Raw genomic sequence first — 24,767 nt, 5'->3', positions numbered from 1 at the left:
ACCACAATGCGTCTCTGTCAACTTGCTGGTCGGTTGCGCAGATTCCATCCATCTACAGGGCCTTGCTAGTACAAGGGAAAGCCTGGGACCCAGTACAGGATCGATGAGGGAGGGGGTGGGGGCGGGGGCGGGGGGGAGATAAATTCCTTACTTTCGCAGTGTAGAAGCAATGACTTGGGCTTTTGTACTTTCGCAATAGCAGCAGTCGTTGGGACCGTTACAGGCTTTGTAAAGATAGGTACTGTGGTACTTTTTTGAGGACAGTTGGATGCTTCACAAAACATTACCGCTCTCTCATTGTTAGCCTAGATTGCATATGACAATTCGGCCGTGAACACGGCCGACGGCTGAGAGGAGAATCGCAGTGTGATTAGAGACGCGCATCTGACGAAGCGTCGGCGGTACGTGATTGATGATTGATGACGACTGTGGAACACAGTGTTGTTTGAGTGTTTGGAGCCCCCGCATCCTCGGCTCTGACAGAGATCGGTCCGTACTGTAAGTCAAGTACATGTGGTAGGTTCAAGGGAAGGAGAGAGTCAGTCGCTTCATTTAGATTAATATCGCAGTGGTGTACTAGGGGCGAGAGTTGACGTTGGCTGCGCGCACGTCTCTTGGAAAGAGGGCGTTCATTTATTGTGCAGAGGCCGAGGTGGTTCAGAACACTGTGTGTAGGAGGAGATGGTGGATTGAGCCCAGTCGTATGGGTGGGCGGGTTCCAGCACGCCTAGCGGGCCGAGCGGAGTGGTATTTCTTCCTTTAGGTAGATAGCGGTAGGTGTTGTATTTCCATGGGACTATGTATTTCAATCGCGCCACCGTATCCTTCTCTCGGAAAATAGGAAAATAAGCCAAAATGCGTTGGTGGTCAGTGTTTGAAAAGGATTTTGCAGAGCAACGACGGCACTGGATTCTCCTACTCAGGGTTACACGTGGTTTTTACTTTGAGTGATGTAGAAGACGTGTGTAGTGTGTTTTGGTAGGATTGTCATACATTGGACCTTTAATCATGACGCACGTTGGCATATGCAATTTGGTGTTGAATCGTTTGTTTTCTTGTGCTCCTGATCGAAGCTTACCTACTGGAATGCGCAAGGCGGTCAGGAAGAAGGAATTAGCTTCCTGGGCAAGCGGTGAGGGCATGTCCAAAGAACGGGAGCAGACCCACATGCTACGGCACTCATCAGAGTAAGAGGGAAAGGCTCTCTGTAGATGACGTCGAGAAACAGGATCACAGTACCACACTATCGTCAACGCTCAAAGCAGTCCCCTCTCTGGGACCAGTTCAGACCATCGGCGACGTTTTCTGCATTACTCTAGCTTTGGGCAAGCTCCTGCGGAAGGGGGGATTGGTTCGGTTTGTACCTATGCAATGACCACTTGTCCTCATTCACAAAGCGTGTTGGCAGCGAACAGAAAAGGGGGTGTGTGTACAGCTCCTGTATTGCAACGGATTCGTCGTACCGGGATTGGAGAAGCCATTTTTCAGCTCACGATGAGGAGGGAGGAGGAGGAGAGGGGGAAAAAGAACAATGGTTCGCAGGGGCTGGCTTAGCAGTTTGATGAGCGTCCATGGATGGGGAGGTCTGAGGGTCTTCTACGGCGACCCGCTTTCGCCCCACACAATCTGCAAGGTGCCAAATGAGGTGACGGGCAGCGGGATCCATGCGTTGTGCCACACAAGATTGTACAAGAACCTACAGAGTAAATACGCGGACTTGCCGGCTTGGGAAGTGTGCCGAAATGGGGCGAGCCGCGAAGCCAGTCGAGGCGAACTGTGTGAAATGAGACAAAGCATGGGCAGTGGGTGCGGTCGGTGTGTGTCTGCGAGTGAGCAGTTTGCATGTACATCTCTGGTCCTTAGCCAGCACTGCTGCGCAAGGTGTCCATGTGTACATACTGCATGTGCCCTGTAGGTACAGTATGGGTAGCTGTACTCCGTTGAAACATAGTACTCTTAGAGTACAAGTACACTCTTGGTAGTGGATCCGCTGGGTGAGATGATGAGGTGATCGTCGCCCCACTGTTGCTATGTATATGTACAGGTAGCATGTACCCAGCTGTACATTACATGTGCTGTATGTACAGACAGTAGTAGACAGTGGAGTGCTACACGATAGCACATACTACTCGGTGGTATACGATAGATACTATAGTACATCTGGCACTCTACTCACTCACACACACACACACGGGACGGTCGACGGATGGTGCAGACTCCACAGTCCAGTGGGGGGGGGGTTTGGATCAACTTGGAGTCTTGGATGCAGTGATTGTTGCACTGGATGCAGGCCCTGTTCCCCTCGTACCCGCCTCCCGATTCGTCTGTTCTTTGACCCCAGAAACGCTGCCGGTTTGATGGCCCTGTCGGTTGCCAAGCCGTTCAGGAGGTTGCCCCCGTTCGGTTGGGCATGGGCATGCAGGCGATGGCGGCGGCAGAAGGGAGGAGGAGGGCCCATGTTTAGACTTTGACCTGGCCTCGGTAGGCATTAGTACAATGCCTATGAACTAACGAACCAACTAACTACTGTCTGTACTCTAGTCTCTCTCAGAACCATCGCGAGGCCAGCTGCCTGTGTGTCCGTGTCTCTGTCTGTGTCTCTCTCTCTCTCTGTCTTCCAAACTCTCTGCAAGTTCCCCTCTCGGCGCTTGCTGCCGTATCCGCTCCTTCGCTGCTGCTGCTTCTCTCTCTCTCTCTCTCTCTCTCTCTCTCTCTGTCTCTCTCTCTATCTCTCTCTATCTCTCTTGCTGGCTCTCGACGTTGCCACACCCGCACTCGACACACCCCCCCCCCTCTCCCCGCCTCGCCTCGCCTCACCCCCCCTCCGCCGACACACGAACCCTCTGCGCCAGTCCACACAGCCACCCGTCTCCCCGTATTGCTTTGCGGCCCTGCCTCATTCGCCAGCCCGTACTGCACCTCGCCATTCGCCTCCTACGCCCACCACCACTACTACCGCCCACTTCACCTGCGCGCATGACGATCCGCTGTCTCCAATCGACCTGCGCCGACTGCATGTGTGCACGAGACTGAGACACCGTTGCTAGACACCGTCACCGCCGCCGTTGTTCTTCTCACCACACCCTCCACTACCACCACTACTACCACCGCAACCACCCCAGTATTCATGTCGAACCAGTCCACTCGCCCTGGCGGCCTCGAGTCCCGCTCACAGTCCCATGAGCCGCCCAGCAAACCCGCCTACCCCAGCTTGGGCACCCTGGCCAGCGCCAGCATGAGCAACCTCTCGCTCGCCGACCTCCCCAGTCCCCGCGCGGGCGAAGTACCGCCTGCACTCTCCCCACTCGATGCCCTCGCCCTCCAGGGACGATTGCTAGCAAAGCGCTTCGAGCAGCAGGACAAAGCTGGCCGTCGCCTCAGTCGCCTGGCGCCCCTCACCATCCAAAATGAGTTTGGAAACCGCTCGGGCTACTTCTCCTCGCTGTCGTCGTCTACCGTCAACTCGCCTGACGAGGATCACGGCAGCATCAGCCAGCCACGGCCTGAGCCTTCGCCGCGTCAAGAGGGGCTAGAGAGACACAAGTCCGTCTATCCCCAGATTAGCAGCGACGACTCGCAGTATGCTGCCTCGCTTCCTGCGCGGAGTCCCATGGCTCCAATCGCAGAGAGCAGTCCTGCCACAACGCCTCCACAAAGCTACTTCGACATCCCGAGATCTCACTCTCCAGAATCAGGAGATTTCCACATGGGCTTGCGCGAAGCGACGCCTGTCAGCCCCATGGCGCCTGCACCCACATCGCAACAATTCCTGAGCCCACAACGGAAACCATCTATTGAATCTCAAACTCGATCGCAACCACGGTCCAATCTTCTTCCTCCGCGATCCTCTGGCTCCCTGCACTCCCAGCGCTCGCCGAGACTATCTCCAAGCGTTCGATCAGTTCGTGAGGACAGTTCTGATGAAGTCGAAGACATTTCGCTGAGCGGCTCCTACGACTCCATACAGCAAAATCGCAATCTGACACCCAGTTCTAGCCTATCTAGGGCGCAATCGCCCTTTAGCCCCACCACTGGCTCTTTCGTGCCTCGGTCGCCATCCGTGTCCTCCAACTACTCGGCCAATGGGTCGCAACTTCCTCGTCCCTCCTACAATTTCTCCAGACCGATGAGTAGACAGAGCACAAGGCCGTCCATCGACACCCGACCCTCAATGGATGCACCACAGCGCCAGCACTCTGAAGAGAGTGTATACATGAGACCGTCCTTTGACAGCCAGACCATGCCGCAAGATCAGAACGAGAGCCCAATCACAAACTACTCGAATGAGACGGTTCATACGCCTGTAAGTATGGCCAGCGAAGACTTCCGTCGATCAGGCGACTTTGCCAATAACCCCGCACCTACATACACGTATACAAAATTCAACTTGCCTCGCGGAAGGAAGCTTGATAGGCGCTCAGTCGGCATTGAAGACTTCTTCAAGCGGGAGATTACTTGGGATAACCCATCGCAGAATCAGGAACGACCCCCTTCGCCGGATTCTCCGCCTCGCAACATGCAACAGCCAGCACAGCACCAGAGAACCACTACTCGAGAAGTGTCCACCGACCGCGGCGCACCCTCCCTCGTCTCCAGTAATAGCACCATTCGCGGGCCCTCAGGCGGTACAGAGATCACTGCACAGCAGCATTGCGACATGGGTATAGAACTCCACGAAAAGGGCGAACTCCTAAAGTCGACCTACCATCTCCGCCTAGCTGCACGAGCAGGTTTGCCAGAAGCCATGTTCTGGTATGGTCTAGCCTGTCGACACGGCTGGGGCATGCGTGAGAACAAGGCCGAGGCATTGCAATGGCTTCGTCGCGCAGTTGATTCGGGTCAGCTCGAGGTCGCGGTCGATGAAGATCAATCCAAGCAAGGCCTGCCAACCGATCTCTTGAAAAAGAAGCAACATCAAGCACAGTATGCCGTAGCCATCTACGAACTTGGCAAGTGCTACGGCAACGGCTGGGGTGCTCCCACAGACAAGCCACTGGCGCTGCGATGCTATGAGATTGCTGGTAACTGGGGCGACGCTGACGCGCTTGTCGAGGCTGGCTACTGCTACGCGGAGGGAGTTGGCTGCAAGAAGGACATGAAGAAGGCTGCCAAGTTCTACCGAGCGGCAGAGGCCAAGGGAGTCAGCATGGTCGGTAACAGTTGGATCTACAAGGACAAGTACATGGATGACAGTCCCCCTGCTGATGCACGATCCGTTCGATCTGGTCGTTCCACCAAGAAAGACACCTCTTCAGAGAAGAAGCCTCGCGACAAGAGCCGCACCCGTACCATCTTCAGCCGCAAGAAGAGCACCTCCAACGCTTGATCACCATTTTCTTCCCATGTGTCCACGACTTTGTCTTTGAGCGCTTGGCGCCGGCGTTTGTGGCTGCGGCTGTCCTGTCTGGTCTTGCATATAGCTTGGAGGACTTGGCTCGTCTTCGGATACGCCCTAGCAGCCACTGCACTTTTGTTCCTCCGCGACATGTCTTTATTTTTTGACATTTTTTTTTGCGTTATATTACGTTTGCATTCTGAGTGTTTACATTACGATATCCCTGCCTGGCGCATGGCTTAGGCACCCATTCCTCCCTCTACTTCTCTGTCCCGAAATTACGGACCTATCCAACCTATATATATACCTTTGGCTGTTCGACAGAGAACACGCTTCCCCCATGAATCTCTCTCTCCGGTTTCCGAAAAAACCCCATCTCTTCTTTGTCACAAAGTTCCTACTCCCTCTCTTTTTCTCTCTTTTTCTCCCTCTCCCTCTCCCTCTATCTACCTCTCTGTTCGACAGGGCATTCCAGTACGTTCGCGGGCCTAGCACTGCGGGCATCAATGAGACGCCAGATGCCCACTTTTTCTCTCTCTGTTTCTTGTTGCGTTTTGTTCATAGTAATGTAATTTTCCAGTCCCTGGTGCACTGGCTTGAGAGTACATGGGGGAAGAAAAGAAAGAGGCACGTGCGCGTGTGTTTGTGTGTTGGGTGTGGGTTTCTGGCTCAACCACTACTACTGTATATTGTTGGAATCGTCTCGTCGTGCCGCGAGTCGAAGAGGCAGGCGCTCGGGATCAGGATAAATTAAAAGAAGAATTTTGTGTATGCCGCACCACTAGCAGTAGAGGCCACAGATTTACATGTACATTGTGAGGATGCAATCGGAGAGGGCACGTTTGCACTTGTTTTAGATGTGAAGTGATTTCATCTTTGCCTTTTCTTTAGATGCAGATTTGTCTTTTGGTGTTGGTGTTTTACTATTATTTCATGACTTCAGTTGAGTACGGTATACACCCGGGCATATCCTCCTCCTTCTTCCCCCGCCATCCACATCACCAACATCCTGCGTACACAGTACCAGCTTGTATCCCGCATCCGAACCATTCCACGACATCGTCTATTATGTTGATTCCGTCTGTCTTGTCAGGATTGGGATATGCTGATACATGTTGATGACGATGAAAAGTGGGTGGTTTGTGTCAAATGGTAAGCGGTACCGAAGTGAAATGTACAGTGATTTGAGAGCTAGAACTACGTTCTTTTACCGCAGATCGAGTTGACGATTTTCTCAACGGGGATGGGCGTGCTTGTACAGTTAGGATTGACGCGGCATTGGGTCTCTCCCGCAAAAAACAAAAGTACGGTAGGTGTAAGACAAACGACCACATAGTCCTATACGGTTGAAGTTCCAACGTACATACGTAATTCAATTCAACTCAATCACTGCCTCCCCATGATCCTCCTCACAACCGCCACCAACTTATCCTCGGCATCAGCAATCATGCCCTTACTCCTCCACGCCACGAACAGATCCGGCCGCACAAGCACACACCCATCGTCATCCACCTCCCTCCGCCTCGCCCAATCAAAATAAACATCCTCATAGTCCTGGAACCAGCCGATACTATATACACCCACCTCGATCCCCAGCTGCTCGCCTACCCGCCTCGCCGCATCCCTCCACCGGTCGCCGCCGACGCCGGTGAAGAGGGCAAAGCGCCGCTTGCCCGCCAGATCAATCGTCGAAAACTGTTTGCCTGGAACGCGGGTGTTGAGCCAGGCATGTGGGACCCGACTACCAGGGTACGTGGTAATTTCATGATGCAGCACTGGATCACTGGGGAGTGGGGGCCGCGGGCCTTCGTCATCCAAGTACACGGCGTCGGAAACATAACGCTGATTCATTTCCACGCCCACGCCGTGGAACTCCCTTTCTGTGCCTTGAATCGCCTCGCGAAGTGCGGCCCGTCGCTTTGCGCCACCGGGTGTTGGGGTGCGCAGTTCGGCAAAGGCGGCGATGCGGTCGGGTTTTGTGGCGCAGAGCAGGCCCAGGGCGTCCCAGATGGCGGTGTGGTCGCGGAAACCCTGGTTTGCGCGGGCGACGATGGTGGCACCGACGGGTTGGCGCTCTGGGGAGAAGGAAGAGAGGAGGGACGGGGAGGCGAGGCCTTTGACGACGGCGGCGATTTTCCACGACAGGTTGAAGGCGTCTTGGATGCAGGTGTTTGAGCCGAGACCGTTGAAGGGCGGGTGTCGGTGGACGGCGTCGCCGAGGCAGAAGATGTTGTCCTTGGAGTAGTATTCTGCGACTGTCTCGTTGATGTACCATTTCGAAATGTCCTTGATTTTGGCGGGGATGTTTGAGTCGCCAATGAGCTCCTGGACGCGGGCAAGATATTCTTCTTGCGTGGGTTCCCGGGATAGGTCTTGGTCGGGTTCGGGGAAGAGGATGAACATCCATCTGTTTCGAGTTCATCAGTCATGTCTCCCTGGGACCTTCTCAGGTGCATATTCAGTAAGATCCAACTCACTCAGTCCAAGGCTTGACCATTCGTACAAGAGCCATCTGATAGAAAAGATCAGCAAGGTCATCTACCGCCTTAAAAACTGCCCATGACATACTTTACCAAAGGCCGGATAGTCCGTCTCGGGGTCCATGACCCAGTGCAAGTTCCCCGTCCGAGTCTCCATCAAATGGCTCAGATCTGCTTCCACCAGCACATTGATGGCAATTCCCTGCTGCGGCTTCTTGATCAAAGGAATACCGAGCTGGCGGATGATGACACTGCGTCCCCCATCACAGCCAAAAAGGTACTTTGTGCGAATCTTGCGAGTCTCGCCCGAAATCGAATCCTTGACCTCGCAAACATACCTCTGGCCCTCTTGAACAAAGGATACCAGGGCCGTGTTGAACTGGCAGGGAAACCCGTGATCATGGGCGTACTTGACCAATATGGGTTCGAGAATGGTCTGGGGGACATCCAAATGGTCGCAAGGACTGGCCGCGTCGTAATCGCCCTGGTCAATCTCACTTAGATATACCGCTCTGGGATGGCCTTATAGTCAAGGGGATATAGACAGAATACCAACCTTGCGCTTCGGGTCATGGCCCCAGGAATGAATCCGCGCATACTCCTCACCAGCCATGGAACGGCACCATCTCGTATGCTCCATGCAACCATGCTTCGACCCAACCTTCGTCACCTCCCCTTCCAGCCCGATATCCCGCAGACATTCTTGATTCCGATTAGTCAGCTGAAGAGGGACAAGGTATTGTAGAAGTGGACGACTTGCCCAACGCAGCCATGTTAGTGATGTGCGCACGCGGCGTCTGCGAGGTCCCGGGCGCAGCTGCAATCATGACACCCGCAAGTCCTGTACGTAGATATTATTAGCTGCGACCTGGCCCGACACAGCCGCCAGCATTTCGAGACGTTGCAGCAAGTGGCTTACCATGGTAGCCCAGGAAACAGGCTAGTGCACCGCCTGCAGGCCCTGCACCCACTATCAGATAATCCGTTTCCTGCATTGTTGCCTGTATCACGCTCGTCGTATGGCTAATCGCAAGAGTCCAAGTTGGTTTGCTGATGCAGGTGGGAAACCTGGGGGAGCTGACGAGCGCTGTTTCTATTCATTGTCAACTGCCGGCTGCTACGCTAGGCCGCTCATCGGAGCGATTACATGGCGTGAAGACGACCAGTCACCCAACTATTCGGCTACCGGTACACTTACAAATTGCTGACTGTTACTTCGTCGAGGGGAGACTTGGGATCTACCGTACCGGAACGCTTTCCGAAAGCCCAGCGCATGGACACAACTTCAGACCGACCTATACGACGACATGCCCTAGTTGTCTACATACTAGTTGATCAGTGGTGAGTCGAGTTATCCAACGTTGAAGACGAACCGCTCTCAAGTCTCGAGGACATGGATAGCTTCATCTCAGAGGCCAAAATCAAAATCAATACCCTCAGACTCGAGTCACTCGACACAAAAACAACCCCACCCATGCCTATCCCCACAGCCCATTCACAGCCATCAACAAACTTGTTCACTGTCCAGCTCTCGAACCTTTCCGCTAAGCTACTAGAAATGCCCAACCGATACCTAGCTAAGCCCCGCCATGCTTCGAATTCAGCGCCACCGCTCTACGCCTTAGACATGAATAACCAAGCGCCCACCAAGCATTCCCACTAGAAAAGCTCACGAAGCCTACACCAGCAAAAGTGCACAAACTGTTGTACTGACCGCTACCTAAGCCCGAGCACGTGCGGCAAGCATGAACGTAGTCGTGTATCGTAGCTGTACCAAATGGATCGCGGAGGTAGGGCGCTGTGGTGATATCATCAATTGCCAGAGGGTATATTGTCCCTCTGTTGGATCGTAGATATTTCGATGGGAACTCAAGTAGATGTAGGTGGCTACTTGATTGGTACAAGGTTTTACTGTACGGTAGGTAAGACATTGCCAACGCTCTCTGCGCTTTTGCAGTGTTGACTCGTACCGGTCCTACATAGCCATCTCGCGCCGGAACAGATGGTCTTAGTACGAAGTGAGGAGTTTCGATATAAGTGATGGGAAGTGGGAAGGTCACATATATAAGGGCGAACAAGCAATGAGAGGTGTTTGCAAGTGCAGGGTGCAGGGACTAGTTAGCTGCAAGAGTAAGTTGAAGGGAGATTCTACTCCGCTCTTCGGCAATCACGTAGATGAGCAGGCAAGTGCTGCAGGAAATGTAGGATAATCGTATCCATTTCTTTGAATGTAGCTTTGTGAGCATGACACCGTGCCACGCTGAAGTTTCCCATAGCTACCGTAGTGTCATAATGAAATCCCGTGTCATGAACTCTCCGTGCCATGAAATCCCGTGCCATAATCTTCCATGTCATAAATCTTGTGTCATAAATCCCGTGCAATAAACTCCCGTACCATAGATCCCATGTCATAACCGAGCGTACCAGTTATTTCTTCGTGCAAGGGCTGTTCTGCAATTGGCTCTTGTAAAGGAGAAGTCAGCCCAGCAGATGATAGCTAGCCCATTATTCGAATGTGATCTGAAGTGGAGTAGTCCGAGCTCCAAAACTCGCCTTGATGACCTTGGCTACGTCTTTCATGGATACCTTGTCCTCCTCTTGACGGTGACCGACGATTACCACATGGTTGAGACCGCGCAGAGATGACAGATCTGCAAAGGCCAACTCGAGCATCTCGATCTTCGACAGGTCTTGACGTGGGAGATCGACCGAGTGGCACTTGTCAGCTGCAAGCGAAAGTCGGAGCGTGACAAGAAGATTGCGCTGCATCGGAATCATGCGGCCAATGGTCTTGCCCATTTCCTTGAACTTGATGGTGAATTCGTTGAGCTTGAAGTGTAGGTGCTGGGTCTCTGCGTGCACCTGGCGACTGGCTGCGAGGAGACCAGTGAACCTGCCCGGGTGCTTGTCGGCCATGAACTTCCAGCTCAAGGCCCTGGACGAACATTCTTCGCACGAATCGTCGGTGCACTTCAGATGGTCTTCCTGGGCAACGGCGCCAGCGATCACGAGATGGTAGATTATGTTGCGGATCTCGCCAGGCAACACGCGAAAGAATGGGGACACCTGCTGATTGCGTACAGTGCTATATTCAGCGTCAGTCTTTGCTAGATTTTGTCGTCGACTGCACAACTCACATGGCATCGCATCTCTTCTGAAGCTGGGCGCTCATTTGACGCCTCGCCGCAAGCTTCGTCTTCAAACCCTGGATGTCAATGTCAGTCATTTTTTCAGCTTTTGGTAAGCTGTGTCTGTGTCTGCAAGTCGTGTCTGTGTCTGCAAGCTGTGTGGAGGAGAAGAAGTTGAAAGGTTTCGACTGAGAAAAGTTTTAAATAGTGAGGGTAGTGGTGAAGTCATTACTAGCGTGGTCCCTCCGGCAGGTGCCCCGCTCAGTGAAGTGAATGTTATCAAGATCTTCACATCCTCAGCGCCCATAGAACCTTCCAGCCTGCATGTAAACGACCATAACACTTCTTGTTTTGTACGTCACATCCAATCGGTGGCTCGTTGAATGATCTTCACGGTGAAGACTCCAAAAGAGCCTGTGGCACCAACACAACGAAGATCTCAATATGGACATCGGCTTCATGACTGTGAGTGAGCATCAGGGCCCATTCCTGTTTTTCCTGACGTAGCTAGTCAAAGGAGACCTCAATCTCTTGGTTTCTAGCGCACTCTTTGATAATATGTGTTACAGCAATCTTCTCCATGTCCTTGTCGGCAGCAGAGAACAATCTCAGCCAATCTTCTACTATAACACGCTCTCGGTCATTTCCCTCGATTACGTTGCCACGTAGGGCGAATTCCTAAATCATAGTCCGAAGCTCGCCTGGCCTGATTTCGAGTCAGTGATAGCAGTACGCAAATCATGCTTAGATACTACACACAGCGGAAGAAGCAGCGGGTGGTGCTAGTTGAGCAGAGTTCTGGGATTATCATTAACTTTCGAATACTGCTTGTGGCTGAGCAGTTGTGCACACATATCGTCAAGTCCTTCTCGACTTGGCGTGCTCATTTCCGTCTGGTTTGCCATCGCTTCCGCTGTTGATTGCGACGTGTGGCGAAGATCAAGTGTTATTTGACACTTTCTGAAGTAGTTCCAAGTACAGCCGAGGCCTTGCTTTCGATGAAGAGAAGATTGTGTGCTACAAATGAAGAGGATGTGGATGCTAGGAAGAAAAGATGAAGCGGAGGATAAAGATGCTGGTGGTCAACGCATGGAGAAAGGCAGGAGCTCTTCGGCCGGGTCACAATATCTCATTAGGCCCCAAGCTCCTGCCGTGGTGAAGACAGACATAACTCGATTACAATTCTTACTTGGTTATCACTTCTTTCGCTACCGCCGCACAAAGCTCCACACGCACCCCCGCGCTCGATAAAACATGTATCCAGAGTCTCTGTGTATCGCTCAAACGGTCATTTTCGCTCTTCACTTCCGCAAACTTCACTTGACCCTTCAGTCCATCTTCTTTTGCGACTTTCCACAAGAACAGATCTGGCACGCCACCGCCTCGTTGGCCATACTCTTGTGCCATGACTTTGCAAACGGTAGCTAAGGCCTCGCCGTCAAAGCAATGCGCAATCTCAATCAAATCGACAACATCATATGTCCAATCGAGACCTACAACACACGTTCGGCGCTCATGGTGGTCGCCATAGACTCGCTGTATAATGGCTGGCGCATCCCCGTTTGAGATCTCATTCAGACGTGCATTAATCTCCGAGATGCGTGAGGGATAGAAGGCGTCCGTGTGTAGATCTAATGGGCATGTCTGGTATGGTGTCTGGAAGACATTGGGAACGTACGTGAACATTACATCAAAGAACAAGTACGCAAAGAGTGTTCGCACAATACCGCCCTCGCTGTGGAAGCCTTTCCAACCTTGGTTGCGATAATGTGAGAGACACATGGCTTCGACCGAGCATTCTCCGTCTTCGCGAGGATCGATCCATATCGTTTTGCCGCCTCGTCGGCTTCCTCCAGGATGTGGGGAGCTAGTTCGGCGCGGCAATGAGGGGATTTTACGTTCGATGCGTGTTCCTTCAAACGCAACTTCGGCAGGCCTGGTGAGACGAACATGAGTAAAGTCGTGTTGCAACCGTTTTGGGATATTGATCGACTTCTCAAGCTTTGTGATGCGTTTTTGCAAATCGTAATGGTGTATGATGTGTACCAGGTTATCTTGAAGGCCGTCTTCGCAGGTTCGCAAGGCAATGTTCTTCCAGTGCTTCTTCTGTTGCTCCTCGTTCCGCTTCTCGGCATCATTGAGAGCAGCCATATAGTGCTCTTCTAACAAGGCTTTGCGCTGGTACCAGGCTCCCCTTCGCGAGTGGTGAAATAATCGCTGCTGCAACAACTCTGTAAGCAATCCATGCTCAAGCTTATGCTCCTTTCGGCGCCTGAGTATTTCGAGGGCTTTGTGAATGATGCGTGTATAAACCCAGGCTGGTGACAAGCGGCGAAGATAGGACCCTTCACCGCTATGGTAGATGCTGTCTTCTTTGCGCTGTTCTACACGTACAAGCGCTTGCCACCTAGGATATACAGCCTCAAATATGTCAATCACTTCCTGATATCCCTTCTCTGTCGGACGTCCATTGAACTCCAGGATGTTGTCTACCCGAAATTGTGTCCGTACTGCGGCCTCGTACTCGAGCAACAACGAGCGAGAAGCAAATATGTTTACAGAGCGTGAGACGATGTATTCTGGAAAGTTCCAGCGGGCAATTTTTGCAAGAATGATGGCCGTAAGCGACTTCTCCGTCCATTCAGTGGAGCGATAAAATACCAAATGCACGCGCTCAAACAGCTTCAGTGTTGCAATAGAAAGCCGTATGCAAGGACCCGTCTCGCTCATAATCTTGCGTGTGAAATGTGCATCACGATTGGAGTCATCAGATGGCTCATCGACTGGCGGCGTTTCGATTTCGGGCGTTTCTGGCCTTGATCCTGCGTTGGAAGACCGTCTGGACATCTCAGAGTCTGACCGTTTCAGTCCAACGTAGCCGCCCAGACCAGCTTGCTTCTGGCTTGTCCGTCGCAGCGCTCTCAGCAGTTCACTCTTATTCTTCCCTTGAACTTTTGCGTCTTTCGCAAGCGCTTTGAGCTCATCAAGCTTCAGTAGCGACGAGGCTTCTTCCAATGTGTTGATTTCATCTTCAGATCGGTCCGCAAAAGTGAACGAAGTGCCTAATATAGTACCTGCGGGTGCTTCGAGCTCGCCAGGATGGGTCTGGACTTTGGAGGAGGGTGCAGGCAAGCTGTATGTACGCTGTAGAGTTTCAACAGCTGCATCGAGATCTGCAATATCGCTGTGGTACCCGAGATTCTTTATACGATGCCAGGCAGACGTCTTGCGGAGGAACAACCGCACATATAAGTATTGAGCCTCGTAACCTAATTGTCTCCATATTCTGAACAGTTCAGTTTCAGCCTCATCGAACAGATGGCTCTCCTCGTTGAGCACCGTATCTAATGCTAGATTGAATGCATCAACATATAGAGAGCTCTTCCCTCGGATCCAAGACCTCTTTTCGATGCGATCGCCAGTCTCCTCTACCTTGTCCTCTTGCGACGCTTTGAAAGCCTCGTACTCTTCGACTGCCTCGTCCCCAGTCTTGACGGGTGGCAACGCACTCTCCAAGTCCGTCTTATGTTCCTTCTCCTCTGTCTTCACCACTACATGATCGTCATCGTCTGCATCTGAATCGGCGATCTCGCGCTTGATCGACCGCCGGGGTGTAGGCGGTGGTTTTCTGGGGTTATCACCAGTCTTCTGGCGCTTGGCTGGTCTATCTTCCTCATCGTAAAAGTTTGTGGATTTTGGATGCTTTATGAATCGTGAAAGTAGATCCATCTGATTGTGCTTGGAAGGTCTCTGAGGGTTGAGTACCATTGTGGTTGAAACATGAGTGCTCGAATGGGTTGGTCCTTTGATGATGCAATGGTGCATTCAGGTTGGGGATGGACGCGATCGCGGCTAGGATCGCGGTGTCACGGGATTCGGGAGCTAGCGGGGCTCTTGTGGTGGTCAGTGCTTACGGGATGGGGCCGCAACAATCTACTTACTATGGTACTTCAACGTCGTTATCACAGTACCGGTAGATCACAATTTTGTCTTGGCGCAGATATTACTCAGTAGGGGTGATGTTCTAACAAGATTGGCTAGGTCTAGCTAGTGAAAAGTTACATCATCTACACACTACCTGTCCGCTTGAGTACAATGTACATGACACTTCTCAGCTCAGTTTCCTGATTACGTAAAACAGTGAAGGACAGGTTCTCACTTACATGTAATGATGCGAAAGCGGAGGAAAGTATGGCGGCACTATTTGACCCTATGGCAAAAGCATTATGAGTGGCTCGCAGCCTTCAACATTTGTACGAGACTTTCCTAATCAAGGCAGCATAGTTTCAAACCAACATGTCACAAACTAACGGCGGCAGCACGAGTTGAAAACTTCATGCATGCTTGCTTGGTTTTTTCTGCTACCGTCGATGATTATAAATACAGCTTACTTGGTTTACTTGAAGTTGCTGTGTACGACAGAGGCGCAAAGGGGGAAACTTTGTGACTTCAGAATTTGCTTATTTTCACTCCAAACTTCCAACGTATACAAAGATCAACAGTCCTACACACTCGCCTAACGCAGCAGATGAACTATAACACATGTGGAACGTAAAGTTATACAGCTTAGTCGCGAATACTTGGTTAATAATGGCAAACATCAGCCTTCTAAGCCTGCCTATTTGAACAACCAATGTCAATGGGAACAACCTTTTAGAACTCAATTTGACTCCCTCCAACTACAGGATATACTATACAGGCTCTAAAAGTCTCTACTAAATCCTAACGTAATTGATGTCCATCCCGCCACAATAACGCATCTGCCCCATGTCCTCCCTACAATCAAACCCGCCTTGCAAACTCAGCAGAAAAGTGGACGGACAAATCACGTGATACCCCAAAAGATCAGACGAGGCAATTCAGCAACCCCAAAACCCAATTTCCAACGACTTCTCGGCCACATTTTCGTACTGCTTTCCACACCCCCAAAACTTGCCTAATGCGGTAATTTTGAGACGGGATGGAAGATCAGACGAAGCAATTATTTAAAAAAAATCCTGGCCTTGAGAAGGGCCAGAGAAGTCAAGGTTTTTTGAGCTGCCATGTTCGACAGGTTTTCTAAAAGTTGCCTAATGCGGTAATTTGAAGATGGGATGAAGCAATTATTTGAATTACAGATACTGGTCACGTGACGCAAAAAGATCAGACGAAGCAATTCAAGGCAATAAAAATCTCAAACTTGCAAGGACTTCTCGAGCAACTTTTTTACTATCATCCACATCCTAAAATCTTTCCTAATGCGGTAATTTGGAGATGGGATGGAAGATGGGATGAAGCAATTAATTGTAAAATTTCGAGCTCTGGGGAAGGGCTCGAGAAGTGGAGGTTTTCCAAATTGCTACATTCGATGGTGTCTGGAAAATTGCCTAATGCGGTAATTTGGAGATGGGATGACGAAATTCTGGAATGGTGAGATTTTGGGGTTGGCGGTTGACGCTGCGATGAGCGGATGAGGATTTGACTGCGACTATGCAACGCCTTCACTGAATAGACATATTAAACACTTTTATAGCTACAGTAATATTACGTTTCATGTCATTGCCGTCTCTCATCATGTGCGTCTGGTCCCTCAATCTTGGCCACCTGTGCCTTCCTCGTCTCCAACCCCGAGTCATCGTACTCACCTCTTTGTATTTCAGTCTTCATGTCTACTTGTACGCCCATGGCAGTCGTTCCCTTCCAACTACTCAGCACTTCGTTTCCAGCCTTCCCATCGCTATCCTGACTCGGTCTCTGCGCCGAGCTTGTGAATGGATTCTGACCTTGGAGGCGGTGTGGCATGTCGGTTGAGTGGTTGGACTGCGCGACTGATTTGGCGTGTGCGACACCCAGCTCGACTTCATCTTCTTCAACGTTTTTAGATGGCCGGGTACGGCTGCGTGAAGCTTTGGTTAGTTTGCCGTACTGGGAGCCGTAGCCGTAGTGGGGTGTGCGTGGTGTTGCGCCGGTGACGAAGGAGTTTGTGTGCTCGCGCAGGAAGCGAATGTGTTCGCGTAGGAGGGGCCAGATGCCAGGAAGGTTGGCTACATACACTGCTACTGAGGCTTCGCGAACGTACCATAGCATGTATCTTGTGCTGTAGACTTTGGATAGGTTGTATACTTTTGTGAGGACTGCGGCCAGAATCTGAAGAGAGTCAGCTGATGATGGTGAAGAAGACGATGATTATACATACAACGAAGGCGCCCATGCCGAACAAGACGCCCAGCCCCAACTTCTGCTTGATTGGAAGAGATAGTGATGCTACCATGGGAATAGGTATGGCGATGATTAACAGATCGCTGCTGATATTGAAGACTGCTTGTACGACTGCATAGTACTAAGCAGCTTATACATTAGTCAATGCTCAGTAATAATTGAGCTCAGATGCGCATACCTGTAAGGTTGCACATTGTGGATCTGGTGGTGGCATTTCCCAATAACCAGTAAATGGTCGACAAGTTGTAAAGAAAGCGATCTGGACCCCGAAGTAGCCAGCGATGGCCCAAATTCCTGCAATCCGTATCCATTTAGTATGCCCTGTACCTGTCGTCATACGAGCCAGCATAAACAGCATGCAGCTCTTGAGGATCCAGATGACGTTCAACATGCACTGCTCTTGGTCAGTAATAGTATAAGCTCATTGATAGGCTCACCACATACCTGCTCCGAAACGACCACAATCTTGGATCCCTTGATTCTTTCGTCAATATCTTCCTGGGAAAACGTTTCGAATTGCTCTGGTGGGAACAGATTACTTCCACCTCCGCTGACGATGACGTTTAAGCTCACAACCAGTCCAGTGTAGAATAAAGGAACAGCTGTCAACATTATCCAATCGTCTACAGCAAGCCGTGAAATACTCCTGACTCTGCGCCATCGTGCGTACCTGTGTCATTCATATTAGACTGTGCTCGTGAGCATTGTTTTCGTCATCACCTACGTTCTAAGTAATACTGTAAAGATTGCAATTCCGTACATCGTCCAGGAATGGTGTGCTAGACTCTGTTGGAACGCCTGATCGAACCCTCCTGATCCCATAGCTGCTGATTGGATATGTGTAGACAATATGGAAGTTTCGCGGGAAAGAAGATGACTGGAACCTGGAGGAGAGACCGCAACCCGGGGATGCAGATCAAGGGCCGATTGAAGTAGTCAAGTGATTCAGCATACTCTGCTTGTAGAAGAGAATTTAGAGTGTGAAAAAGGGTATCTTAGTGCCCAAACTTTGCGCGACGGGGTAATCCACATGGAAGTAGAGGGAGCGGTCGATCGGATATGCTGATCTTCTCACGACAGACATGGGGAAGCGGTTACACCCACCTTCCAGATCAATGCTGACTATCATCAAGATTCAGTCTACTCCAACGGTACACCTCCTGAAGACTTCCCACATGGCAACGAACGTGCAGCCTGGCGACCCTTGCACAGTTTGCGTTTCCACTTGGGAACCCCCTCTTGCTGCGGACGAGGCGCATACAGTAGCTTCGCTGAACAATAGCACCGAGGCCGCTCTTTGCAAGATGGATGATCTGATCGATGTAACAGGAACATGGTATCAAGATGACGGACTGTGATTCGGTGAGCCTATCAGTGGCGCAGAATGTCTATGTTTAGCCAAGACGCTTGTACCGTACCTTGATAACATGCTGTATGCTCGGAGGCGGCGGCCAGCACAATGGTCTCGCAAACACGAGACAAGGAGACTGCTCCCCTGGCGAGCGACACCTGCCATGAACCTGCCATCTACTATACGCTTGACAGGAAACATGTCAGTGCTTAGCCATATCCAGGTTTCGTACATACGGGTGCTGCGCGTGCAGAGTACCCGGTACAGGTCGGTTTCGTTCGCCGATACCGAGCATTATCTGAACTCTTTTGCGTTGACCAGCCACCTGTACCTAACGAAATAAGGCCGTAATGAAGGCGGAGAGATAAGGAAGAGCCAGGGTCAACCATCCCAAACCCGTTCCTGGGCGTTGGGGACGGCACCTCACAGCCGAACGAACTACTGTGTTCCTATGGTGGGAACACGGCTCCCGATGCAGGGCAGCTGGTTTGGGGCTGTGCTTCCACCAACGTATGTGCTTGCAGCAGTCTCTCGAGTGTTCAATTCAGCGAAGTAATAACGATGCTGCTTCAGAAGTCCCTGGCTCTTAGCACAATGCAGCGGAATTTTTACGATCTTCTCTCAACATCTCATCTAGGTATTCAACATGACGCAGCGGAGTATTACGGTAATCATAGAATAGATTGACAGAAGCAGCGGGGTCCGTACACATGGCGACACTATCGCCGCTGCTGGGCGCCATGACACCGACAACAGGTGATTACAATGAACCATGGCAACGCTGTGAAGCGAAGTGTGAGATCAGACACGTCGCAATGTCAACGCAATGGCACACTGCTGCTTCGCGACCAAGACTCCCCAGAGCCCAAGCCCAGATCTGAGATGCAGATAGAGCCAGGGTAAAAAAAGCAAAGAGATTTAGCTTCCGGGGATCAGAGCCCGGCGGCGGCCCCGGTACCAGTGCGGCGGGATACGGGACCTACCATGACGTTCCCATTGCCAATTTGCCGCAAAGGCCCAGACGATCAGGTACAGGATCGATACATGCCTGCTCTACACTTGAGGCAAGCCGCACACATTGCTCTCCGTGCGCCTTGATTGGTGTAGGTCTGAAGGAAATTCTGATATGTCGTCCGTCGGTAACCTATTTCCGTGACTGATAGATGAGCTTACTTATACGGTACGTGTACGGTACGTGGCAGCGTGTGCAAACAAAAGCAAAGGCTGCTTTAGTCACAACTCCACAGCATGTTAATGCCGCAGCGCGCCCAGGCATAGTGGCTGCGCTAGTTGATGATTGAGTAGTCTAGTATATCTAACAACTGAATGCTGTCCGTTATCTGCGCCATCCATCACATGTCGAGTGCGAAAAAGAGCAATCCCAGCGATTGACAAATGATAGCAAAAGGCCTTCAGGCAGGCTATGTTACCGAGTGAACTCCAGAAAGACGCTGATGTACTCGCTAAGTCAACACGATTCAATGCAGAAATAGAACAAAAAAGAAAAACTACAAAGCCCAGCTACCCTTCCTAACAGCAGTCCCACCCTTACCGAACTCCTCTTCAGACATATTGGGATGCTGTCTTGCCCATTCCTGAATATAGATCCGCAAGGCGCGCCATCGCATGCAGGTCTCTTCTGTGATCTCGCTGTCTTTCAGATTACCATCTTTGCCCAATCGAATGTAGCCTCGAGATTCCGCAAGATGGTCATCCTGCCTCAGCTCATGCACGGGGATTTTGGAAATCTTGGATAATTCCTCGTCAAATGGTCGCGCCATTGATGGATAGCCCAGGGACAGATAGTTGTATACCTGGGTAACAAAATCATCACTAAATTCTTCAGTGATAGTCTGCTCAACCGCGAGCTTCTCATCAATGCTTGAGAAATCAGTCTGAGCAAAGGTTCCATTGTAGGCCGAGGCGGGTGGTGTGGGAGGTAACAAGCTCATCGCAGGGGTTGGACAAGGCGACATTGGATTCGGCTTCTCATGATTTGGCGTAAGTATGCCAGTTGGGCCACGTGGAGACTTGTCGCCGCCGTTGACACAGAACCCTCCCCAAAGTCCGTGCGTGCTTGATGCACGACTGTTGGCTGTGGACCACAACGATGGTGTTGTGCTTGTTTGTCTGCCATTGCCCTGTCCACACCAAAGACTTTCGCCCTTCTCGGACGCTGCTTTGGTTTGTTCTGAGAGATAGCACATGGCAGTTCGCGCAGCATCGCAGCCCTGCGTAGGATCGAATCGCGAAGGCTCTGGTGACTGGCATCGTGGAAACCTAATGTCTTGCCCAAGCATTGGTGGGCGGGCTTCCTTGCGCATGCGCTCCATTTCAGGATCTCTCTTCTCAGCGGCAAGCTTTTTCGACGTTTCGGCGTCAAGAAACCCAGCGGGATTGCCAAAAGGATTGAATGATGGCTTTATGTGTTCTGTCCGCTTTTGACTATGCGAGTCTTTCGGTTTGCCCTTTTCGCTCTCTTGTTGCTCCTGGTATTTTCGCATGGCGTCCAATTCCCAGTTGACTTCGGTAAACGATGATTGATCAGGTGCTTCGACATGTGACGCTGATCCTTCAGTGTCTTCCCTATCTACGAAGTGATCGACATGTTCGTGAGTGTCGCTGTTAACGAACGCAGCCAGGGCCTGTTCTCGCAGTTGTTTTTCGGCTGTTTTGGCAGCCAATTCAAGGAGATAGCCCGAGGATCGATCGTCCACGCTCTCCCGCCTACGTGTTGCTTCCTTGTACATGAATGAGTGGTCTGTTGTCCACGGTGATGTCGTTGGTGATGACGGAGTCGACGCCTCGGATTCGGAAGATTCAATGGGATCTAAGTCCGGTACACGAAACGAATGTTGAGATGAACTGAAGTATGAACGCCGTCTTGCTAGTGGACAGATTTTGTGTTGTATGCCGGACGCTATCTCTAAGAATAGAGGATTTTGCGGCGGGTCAAGTGTTGGGGTGTTATTTGGTGGTGTTGGTGGGATACCCAGTATTCTCGCCTTTCGAGGACTAATGACCTCAGGAGTCGCCTCTGTTTTATCAGAAGGCAGAAGAGTAGGGCCAGTACTACCAGCCTTGCGATATCGTTGAGCCGTCTCAATCAATTGGGGCGTGAACTTCTTGCCCGGTCTCTTCAACACGCTTTTAGGCCGTCGATCTTCACCTGAGCCGGCTACTACCAGCTTGGGCCTCTGTCGTTTCTCGGCAGTGGGTGAGATTTGCTCATCCCAGTCCTTGTTGAACTTTTGTCGACTATTTCGTGTGGAGATCTGGATTGCCTCTGGGTGAAAGCGGCGATTCGTTCTGGTGGTAGTCTCAATAGGCTCTGGAGCAAACTTGCGGCTCGATGTCGTTGTATCCACTTCGGATACACTATTTGTACTTGTAGTCGTCTCAATAGGCTCGGGCGTGCACTTGCGAGTCTTCATCGTAGTATCTTCGACAGTATCGGGCGAGCAGTTACGATTGGTTGATTCGGTAGTCTCAATCAGCTCTGGAGAAAATCCTCTAAAGTCTCTGGGGCTTTCTCCAGATTCCTGCTCAGACCTGTCCTTGGACGACCTGACTGTCGTCTCCAGTGGCTCAACCTTGAACCTTCTCGGGGGGGCTGCGGTTGCCATGTTGATATACTTGAATGCTTGGCAGGTAAGTTGCTGCGGATCCTGACCGACAGCTTGATAACTCTGATGTAGCCGGCGATCTGTATTGCAATTTCATTCGGTCGCCCGGCCAGACTAAGACCAGAGAAGATGTGTAAGTTTGGGATGCGGACGCGCACTCGGGATGCGGGGAAGCACTTCGGGCGATTTCGGATGCATATAATGGAACGCAAGAGTTGTCCTAGAGTTGCTTATGCTTATGCTTCTGGCAGCCGAATATGGACGTAGGCACATGCAAGACTCTGGTCCATAGAGTTCGCAGTGATGTCCCTCCCAAGGTGTAACAACCGGTTGGATGGGATGATAGGTGCTGGCATCCAGAGTGTTCGATTCGGACCGCTCCTAAAGCTCAAGGGTAGGGATCTGAACTTCATAGTTGTCAGTCGCGTGCGCACCCCCCAAGTGAACCTGCCTCCCTCGCCTGCTACTCACCACGCCCCGTCTCTCAGATCCCACACGGCCAAAGGTTTGTCGAATTGCGGAAAGGGTTCGAAGAAGTCCTTATCGGGAAACATGTGAAAGCCGACGAGTGCTGAAATGGCGGGTGATGGTGTGTTAGTGGGATCGCGATGGCTCAAGTGCAGGATGACGTAGCTCGCAGCAGATAGCCTCTGGGGGCCAGAAGCTACCGAGGGTATGCGGCAAGATGTCAGGTGTGAAGGCTGCCAGAGATCCGCCGTGGAAGTCTCTTGTGGGTGTGATGTGTTGCGGTGAGGCTGCTGTGTCGATGGGCGGACACCAGGTTTATGAGCTGTGAGCTGGTGTTTTCTTGTTGAGACTAGGATACGCAGCGATCAGTTCCCGGCCGTGGCACACCTCCCTTTCCAGCACGGAGGTCAAGCGACGAGTCAAGCTAATATTGCTCTGTCAATGCGCGACGATACATTACACGGCTGCTCTGCGCTTTGCCATTGCAAATTGTCGTTTACCGAAATCCAGGGGCAGCGTCTTGATCTGGAGCACATGGTAAAAGCATCGCTATCGCTACCCAGCAAGCCACCAAAGCCCGTTCTCGCGACGCCCCCCGCCATAATGGGACTCCGGTATCCATTACATCTACCCCCAACTTGGTTCGTTAGGCGATGCGCGGCGCCATGGCGGGCCTTCTCGACGTGACTGTGGAGAGACTGGAATTGGGAAGAATTGGGCGATCTGCACAATCGCATTGCCCTTCTCCACGTCTTCCTAGGCCTAGGTATCCACGTGGCTTGGCTGCAACTCTATTGTCCATCCCGTACACTCCCGAACATGATTGTTGTCAGTGAATATCGAGGCCGGCTGAATGGTTGTTAGTATTTGCTTTCCAAAGGGAACACAGTGTGGCGCAATGCGCCGCTCATGAGCCAGCCAAGGGCCCCTCCACATGGAACCGAAAGCATCCTCAATTTACACTTAATCGCTCAACTTGCAGCATCCCACGTGCACTGTAATATGTGTATGTGCACAACTCTGCAGCATGCGAAAGCAAGCTTTTTTTATTTACATATGGGCTACTAATCTTGTTATAACATCATCAAAGTTGAGCAGGCAAGAACTTCAAATCGACACTCAGTTTCTCCCGACACATGTCCACACCAGATTCGTCAGTGGCCTATGTACGTTGCAATGCGCCACTTCCACATATTGCCATCACCAAAAACAAGTCTGAATAAACTCGCACATCCGAGACCGTTAATGTGACCGCCCTATCGGAGCTCGCGCGGGTTCTTTGTTTCAAAACATGATATATTTACCATTGCTATCGAAACATCACGTCACCAAACGCCAGAACGTACATGCTACATGCGAATTCAAAAACCAAGCGGAGAGACATAGTCGACCAAAAGACTATCCACAATCAGAATACATCCCAAGGGCATCTTACCATCGTGCTGGGAAACAATTCGACGCCGAGACCCAGAGGAAACCACCATCAGGAATCACTATTTCCCATTCTCGGAACAAGGACATCACGATGCCCAACCATATACTCGATGCAAACATCCTCCAAAATATAAACCCGCAGCGGCCGATCCGGATTGACTAGGTGCGAAAGCGAATCCCCGCGACAATGTTCATACTGCGCACTGAGCCGCAAAGGCGATTGCAGGAAATAATATTCTAGCGGGAACCGATTCACATGCCTCAACTGATCGTCGGCCCAGACACCAATACCCGGTCCTGGTGTGGCCATGCGAACGCTTCCATGGGCGGACACGCCACGACTCCGGTCACTGCTGGCGCAGGACGCGACGTCCAGGCTGCTGGACCGCCCGAAGCCATGTTCGTCTGAGTGCTCGCTAAGTTCGGTGAAGTGTTGGGCCTCTGATCCTGTATCGAGGACGTGTGCATCGTGGTCTCGTTGGTTTGTCTCCCGTTGTGAGATTCCTTGGGGGCCAATGGATTCGATCAAGGTTGTCTCAGATGCTGCGTCGCTGCCTCCTCCGCCTCCTCCTCCGCCGTCGCCATCGTCCTCAGTGGGCTCCTCGCATCCATAGCCACAGCGAAAGCCGCATAGTTTGAGCTGCGGTGGTCTGGCCCGTGAGAGTGGCCCACGTCTTGCTGGGCTATCGGTCTGGTCCATGTCAAGGCGACGATCCATTGCTGCGATGCACAAAGTCCAAACTGCTT

At 51.5% G+C, this 24,767-nt stretch overlaps 10 protein-coding genes across 10 annotated transcripts; 3 read left to right on the top strand and 7 right to left on the bottom strand.

Annotated features, from left to right (window-relative positions):
- Positions 1-629: 629 nt before the first annotated feature.
- Positions 630-1,142, bottom strand: IAQ61_004112 (uncharacterized protein; the record flags this gene model as incomplete). The annotated part of the gene is made up of 3 exons (XM_066096212.1): positions 630-915; positions 994-1,000; positions 1,079-1,142. 3 exons carry the CDS (start codon positions 1,140-1,142, stop codon positions 630-632), a joined length of 357 nt encoding a protein of 118 aa, XP_065953530.1.
- Positions 1,143-3,127: 1,985 nt separating this feature from the next.
- On the top strand, positions 3,128-5,326 carry IAQ61_004111 (uncharacterized protein; the record flags this gene model as incomplete). The annotated part of the gene is made up of 1 exon (XM_003838721.2): positions 3,128-5,326. One exon carries the CDS (start codon positions 3,128-3,130, stop codon positions 5,324-5,326), a length of 2,199 nt encoding a protein of 732 aa, XP_003838769.2.
- A 1,395-nt stretch (positions 5,327-6,721) lies between these two features.
- IAQ61_004110 (uncharacterized protein) lies at positions 6,722-8,810 on the bottom strand (the record flags this gene model as incomplete). The annotated part of the gene is made up of 6 exons (XM_066096211.1): positions 6,722-7,742; positions 7,813-7,847; positions 7,904-8,299; positions 8,372-8,517; positions 8,576-8,656; positions 8,735-8,810. The coding sequence occupies 6 exons, from the start codon at positions 8,808-8,810 to the stop codon at positions 6,722-6,724; spliced, it is 1,755 nt and encodes a 584-aa protein (XP_065953529.1).
- A 24-nt stretch (positions 8,811-8,834) lies between these two features.
- IAQ61_004109 (uncharacterized protein) lies at positions 8,835-9,478 on the top strand (the record flags this gene model as incomplete). The annotated part of the gene is made up of 2 exons (XM_066096210.1): positions 8,835-9,003; positions 9,162-9,478. 2 exons carry the CDS (start codon positions 8,835-8,837, stop codon positions 9,476-9,478), a joined length of 486 nt encoding a protein of 161 aa, XP_065953528.1.
- Positions 9,479-10,320: 842 nt separating this feature from the next.
- IAQ61_004108 (uncharacterized protein) lies at positions 10,321-11,041 on the bottom strand (the record flags this gene model as incomplete). The annotated part of the gene is made up of 2 exons (XM_003838719.1): positions 10,321-10,900; positions 10,953-11,041. 2 exons carry the CDS (start codon positions 11,039-11,041, stop codon positions 10,321-10,323), a joined length of 669 nt encoding a protein of 222 aa, XP_003838767.1.
- A 1,087-nt stretch (positions 11,042-12,128) lies between these two features.
- Positions 12,129-14,711, bottom strand: IAQ61_004107 (uncharacterized protein; the record flags this gene model as incomplete). Its single annotated transcript, XM_003838718.2, has 1 exon — positions 12,129-14,711. One exon carries the CDS (start codon positions 14,709-14,711, stop codon positions 12,129-12,131), a length of 2,583 nt encoding a protein of 860 aa, XP_003838766.2.
- A 1,767-nt stretch (positions 14,712-16,478) lies between these two features.
- IAQ61_004106 (uncharacterized protein) lies at positions 16,479-17,963 on the bottom strand (the record flags this gene model as incomplete). Its single annotated transcript, XM_066096209.1, has 5 exons — positions 16,479-17,069; positions 17,119-17,262; positions 17,320-17,535; positions 17,586-17,811; positions 17,866-17,963. 5 exons carry the CDS (start codon positions 17,961-17,963, stop codon positions 16,479-16,481), a joined length of 1,275 nt encoding a protein of 424 aa, XP_065953527.1.
- Positions 17,964-18,223: 260 nt separating this feature from the next.
- Positions 18,224-18,499, top strand: IAQ61_004105 (uncharacterized protein; the record flags this gene model as incomplete). The annotated part of the gene is made up of 1 exon (XM_066096208.1): positions 18,224-18,499. One exon carries the CDS (start codon positions 18,224-18,226, stop codon positions 18,497-18,499), a length of 276 nt encoding a protein of 91 aa, XP_065953526.1.
- Positions 18,500-20,000: 1,501 nt separating this feature from the next.
- IAQ61_004104 (uncharacterized protein) lies at positions 20,001-22,118 on the bottom strand (the record flags this gene model as incomplete). The annotated part of the gene is made up of 1 exon (XM_003838715.2): positions 20,001-22,118. The coding sequence occupies one exon, from the start codon at positions 22,116-22,118 to the stop codon at positions 20,001-20,003; it is 2,118 nt and encodes a 705-aa protein (XP_003838763.2).
- Positions 22,119-24,069: 1,951 nt separating this feature from the next.
- On the bottom strand, positions 24,070-24,738 carry IAQ61_004103 (uncharacterized protein; the record flags this gene model as incomplete). Its single annotated transcript, XM_003838714.2, has 1 exon — positions 24,070-24,738. The coding sequence occupies one exon, from the start codon at positions 24,736-24,738 to the stop codon at positions 24,070-24,072; it is 669 nt and encodes a 222-aa protein (XP_003838762.2).
- Between the last annotated feature and the right edge of the window lie 29 nt (positions 24,739-24,767).

Source organism: Plenodomus lingam (assembly GCF_022343315.1).
Source record: "Plenodomus lingam strain CAN1 chromosome Unknown contig_19, whole genome shotgun sequence".
NCBI lineage: Eukaryota > Fungi > Ascomycota > Dothideomycetes > Pleosporales > Leptosphaeriaceae > Plenodomus > Plenodomus lingam.
This window is presented reverse-complemented; position numbering and strand designations above follow the sequence as displayed.